Source organism: Macrobrachium rosenbergii, chromosome 26, assembly GCF_040412425.1.
Source record: "Macrobrachium rosenbergii isolate ZJJX-2024 chromosome 26, ASM4041242v1, whole genome shotgun sequence".
Classification (NCBI taxonomy): domain Eukaryota; kingdom Metazoa; phylum Arthropoda; class Malacostraca; order Decapoda; family Palaemonidae; genus Macrobrachium; species Macrobrachium rosenbergii.
Window position 1 is genome coordinate 37,276,047 of NC_089766.1, and position 5,539 is coordinate 37,281,585.

Consider the following 5,539-nt stretch of genomic DNA (forward strand, 5'->3'; position numbering starts at 1 on the left):
TAACATTAATTTTCTGTATTATATGATGTTACAAACAAAATATACAATTATAAATAACTATGATTACACCATACACTCACCTTCTTACAAAGTCCGCGCTGAGGTGGGAGCTTTCTTTCAATTCGTTGAATTTTTATATTATAAAAGATACTGGAGTTTCCGGAGCGTGTCTTTTGCTGATAGAAGCTTTCCTTTTCAATTTAACGGTAGAGCTCTTTGTGCTAGCAAGCTAATCATATGGGCCGGGACACCCCTTCCGTGATTATTTATATAGTATGAATGAAAGGATCATTTCCAAGCGAACGATAGTAAAAGGGTGTAAGTGAAGCATAACGAATGATGATAATGTTCTTACTTCGTTGGGCGATCTTAAAAGGTTAACAAGGAACAGCGGAGTAGCAGGATAAAGGGGAATGAAATCCGCAATGCTGCAAAGAAATGGTATGGAATTTTCATTAATTTTAAATATACTAAGTAAGAGAAATATCGTTGTTGGCTATACCACATTTATATTCCCGATAAAAAAGAAAACTATTAAACCGACAGACACACAGTCACGCACACACACATACATATATATACATACAAATATACATAAAAGGCAGCAAAGGTTTGGAAGACTACCTGAATAAGTGAAAGGCTCCTTAGGAATGAGTGAGGGGAATTATTGTTTCACTGTGTACAGGTAAAGGTGATTTAAACGCTTATGTACTAGGTAAGGTGTATGGTAATATTTCATTTCAGAAAGCTACAAAGATGAAACAAGGCTTTATCGAGGAGGATATGCAGATTAATTTCCTTGTGAGGATATAATTACATGCGAATTTTGAAAGCTAAAGGATTCAGAAGTAGAAAAAGGCCACGAATGAATCAAAGGTCAATGAAAAGACTGGGTAGAAGTATGGTAAAAAAAAAAAAATGTAATTGTTAAAAGTTTCATGATAGACTTGACGTCTGTAAAAAAAAATGTATATATATATATATATATATATATATATATATATATATATATATATATATATATATATATATATATATATATATATATATATATATATATATATATATATATATATATATATATATATATGAGACCTAGTCATACAGCCTTCATGAAAAGGAAAGGCAATCTTTTCAGGGTTTCAGTTCGTTATGATTTGGGAGCCACTGTCTCACAGATTCTGAACTCGGTGGCAAAGGAAGCTTGTATCAAACCAGTATCCAGAATCAGAATTTGATGATGAGGACTGCTGGGGAGAGCCAGTCACAGGATTGGGGACCGGCTGATCTGTACAGCATCCCACTCTACGATGCATGTAACTTCGTGACTGCAGTTGATTGCATTGGTGTCGATTACATCGGTGAACTTGATGGAGGCAGTTATCATGCAGCTGCTGACATGTTCAAAGATGATGCTGATCCATCAGAACTTTTAGAGCCTGTTCACGGTGACATCGAGTTGCTCTTCGGAGACAATCATGCCAGCATATTACCGCGAACGGTGAAGACAGAGAAAACCTTGTTTTAGCTGAGACTAACTTCGGTTCATTCTACATGGTTCTCACAGAGACATTTTTGCCGCCAATTCTCATGAACCAAGTGTGATGCTGTCGGAGCTCCTCAACAGAAAGATTTCTGCTGTTCTTCTGCAGTCAACGTCATCAGTTGCAGTAAGTCATGCTGAACGGCCGAAAGGGGAAGTTTCCACAGATAAAGCCCGGAGCAATGGCTCCGTGCAGCAGGTTGCAGAAAATTGCGGACAGCCGGTTCTTTCTATAAAGACTAGTGCTGAGACTGTGTTTGATCGTATGTGTGAAGTAGAGCATGGTCCGGTTTGTCATCGGTGCGACGCAGTCGGCATAAACTCAGAAGAGGAGCGAAGAGTACAGACATACAAGAGTTGTCTCACCTACGACCCTGAACGGAAGATATTCGTTTGCAGGTTGCCATGGAAGGAAAGCTTCCGTACCTTGTCGGACAATCGACCTGTTGCCCTCAAACGCCTAAATTCGTTAACACGTACCATGTCCAGAAACAAAGCTTTAAAGAACTGGTATGTAGACGAATTTGAAAAGTTGATCAACAACGGCTATATGACAGAGGTTACAGATGAGTAGGATGCGCAGTGAAAATCTAATGGTGGCAAAGTCTACTACATCTGTCATTTCACACACTTTAATGAGCATAGTTCCTCAACCCCACTCAGAATCATATTTGATGCAAGTGTTCCATTTAAAGGCAAGGCTATCAACTCCTTGTGGGAACCACCACCCAATTTGATTCCACCAATTCCAACCCTGCTGTTAAGGTTCCAGGAAAGGAAAAATACCGGTTGCAATGGACATAAGTAAAAGCATACTTCACTGTTGTTCGCCTTGAGACAGAAGAATCTCATCTGCACCGCCTTTGTGGAATCAACTGGACAAGGAAGAAGAAGTCAAGACGCTGATTACTATGAAACCCTGGGGAACTACTCCGGCAGGTGGTATATGCAGTGTAGCAATACTCATCATAGCTGAGAAATTCAGGACAAGTACCACAGGTGTATACGAATTCATAAAATCGAACTTGTATGTTGATGATGGTACTACAAGTGTTGATGATGTTTCCACGGCATTACAACTTGCTAAGGTGAACTCAACATTGTCCTCAGTGGGCATCCTTCATCATAAAGCATTTCATGATCTGTGGAAGTGATAGTGATATTGATGCCCACATAAAGAAGTGCCTTGATGTACCTGACAATGCAGCCGGACACCAGAGCAGGAAAGGATCCTGGGTATATTATATCATTCTGCCAACGATGAAATTTCCATTTCAGGCAGTGATTAACTTCTCAAAGAAAAGGAGAGGCATTAGATCAGAGGAAGATATCAGTTTAGAAAACTTTGATGATGCCTTCCCCTGACACTTTCAGTCGAAGAAATTATCTACAGATCATAGCAACCATCTATGATCCGACGGACTTGCAACTCCGGTTACCATCTGCCTGAAGCACGAGCTAGGTCAAATATTCCGCCTCAAACAGGAATGGGACGATCCGATCTAGATGGTAATGATGACCTACCTACAACCCAGTCAGTGTAAAGAAGTGATTCGTTCGATCCACGGTCTAAAAGAAGTCAGGTTTGTTCGCTGTCTTACACCGAAACCGCAGTTGACAAATCCACTCTAGTAATTTTTTGTGATAGTTCTCAGACTGCTTATGGATATGTCGGGTACTACAACTGGAAGTTGGAAAATGGCGAGCGAGCATCTGTTCTTGCCATGTCAAAGGCAAAACCTTGGCCACAAATTCCGGCGTTAACGATCCCCGTGGTGAGTTACTTGATGTCTGCTGGGTACAGAATGCAACAGACTATCGATCAAAAAAATCAAGCTTCATTTTTGAAGGGTAATGCTGCTAACTGGCAGCACCATAGTTCTGGGACAACTGTGTCATGAGCCCTACAAGTACAACATGTGGACAGCCAGCCGTTATCAAAGAAATACAAACTCTGGACTGGCATTCGTGATTGGTACCATGTGGACTCTGAAAACAACGCGTTGCGATGATCGTCACGCGTCTTAACCCATCTGAAATGGGAAAGGATTACAGATGGCAAAAAGGTCCAGACTTCATGAAGAAGGACATCAACGAATGGCCAATCAAACATGCAAATGAAGTTCATGCGAAGAAAGAAGATCTGGACATAAGAATAAAAGATCCATGGATGACCATTGGAAGATGCAAGTCACTATGTGTCCAGATTGATGGTGGAACAAATGAAGATTATCAGTTATTCTTGATATCCTAAAAACATTTAACATAACGGTCGACAAAAAAATGACAGCCTGATGAAGATTAAACGTCGCATTCTAGAATCATAAGATTTATGGAAAATGCTTCACAATTTTTCAGAGATCGACTGAAGAGAACAGTGAAGACTATTCCAGTTGCCATCAGTAGTATGACTAAAAAGCAGAATGTTCGAGATGGTTTGCTGAAAAATGATACATTTGTGCCTACGAAGCGTGAGTTGTAATATCAAACTTGTTTTTATTCAACAGGGTCAGCAGTCGCTACGTCAGATGTGGAAATAAGCTAAAGTCACTGAACCTAATACTGGACGTCGACGGTGTGTGGAGAGCACTAGATCGTACTGGTGCTGCTCTATCAAACCCGCCTGCGATTATACCATACTCTGTACCCCTTTGCAGAGATCTTGGTGCGTAAATGTCACCAACCGCAGCACTCTGGTGCGGATACTACTCTTGCGAGTACGTGAGGAGTTCTGGATCCTCAACGGTAAACGGTTCGTCAGCAAAGTTGTGTCGCGGTGCCCATATTGTCGCTTTCTATAGAAGAAGATCGCCTTAGTAGAGATCGCTCATCGGTGGAACAACTCGTGCGATCGCCAGTATTCCGAACATGGTCATTGACATAGCTGGTCCTTTCAATACCATCGCAGATCGCCGAGAGACGAGAAATTACCGGGTAAATTCTGGTAAGCCTGGATTCTGGTCATCGTGTCGTGCATCCGGTGCGCCACATAGAGGTCCTGAAGGTTACGATACCAACTGCTTCCTTGCAGGTTTTGATGCTTTTACTAGAATCCGCGGAAAACCCACGTCTGTGACTGCAGATCTTGCTTCGCAAATCCGTGGTGCTGCAAACGTTATGGAGAGTCTTTGGAACCATACCAAGATGGCAAAGATTCAGACAAATCCCGAAACAACAACCTGGCACTTCGTACCATCTGGAGCTCATTCGTCAGTCGGACAAGCTGAGAGGATGATCAGAACTGTGAAGAACACTTTAGAAGCTGTCACTGCTTCGAGAAAACCTGAGTTTACTCAGCTGCGTTTGCAGAGACTAATGTACAGTGTTGCTGATATGATAAATGATAGGCCTTTAGGTGTTCATAGAAATAATGTTGCCAAATTAGACGCTGTGAAATTACTACGTCCAAATGACCTTATTTTGGGTAGATCAAACGGTGATATTAGTGAACTTTTAGATTTCAAGTTGGCTAAAACACCTGAGCAAATAGAGTACACAAAAATACTCGCACTGAATGAACTCTTTTTAAATCATTGGTGGAAAATATGGTATGATCAAATTTTTCCAGCTCTTCTTCCCAGAGAAAAGTGGTCAGATTCCAACCGGGGGGTAGAGATAAATGATATCGTAATAATCAGAGATACTAATCCCGTGCGTAACCAGTGGTATTGGGGCGAAGTTGTTTCTGAAAACAAGTCGTCTGATAATATAACACGTTCAGTGTCGGTGCGGTATAAGTCTGATGAAAAATCTAAGTTTGTCACTAAGTCGGTCAGAGATTTGGTTGTCATTCTGAGGAACAATGAACGTACTGATTTGTAGACATTTACAGTAACATACGTGAGATTTTCAGTTGCATATAACGTAAAATTTTGTCGCAAAAAGTGCAATTTCATCTAAATGAGTACTTTTTCAATATGTCGTTTTGTTTCATGTTCTTATTAAAAGAAAAAAAAAATTTCAAGTTCCTGTTTCTTGCTTATTTATTAAATGAGA

At 40.6% G+C, this 5,539-nt stretch overlaps 1 protein-coding gene across 1 annotated transcript; it reads left to right on the forward strand.

Annotated features, from left to right (window-relative positions):
- Positions 1 to 4,411: 4,411 nt before the first annotated feature.
- Positions 4,412 to 5,365, forward strand: LOC136852812 (uncharacterized). Its single transcript, XM_067127711.1, has one exon. It carries the CDS (start codon positions 4,412 to 4,414, stop codon positions 5,363 to 5,365), a length of 954 nt encoding a protein of 317 aa, XP_066983812.1.
- The last annotated feature ends 174 nt before the right edge of the window (positions 5,366 to 5,539 follow it).

What these genes read in the sequence shown, in the direction of transcription:
- LOC136852812 (XM_067127711.1), top strand. Translation starts at nt 4,412, where the DNA reads ATGGTCATTGACATAGCTGGTCCTTTCAATACCATCGCAGATCGCCGA.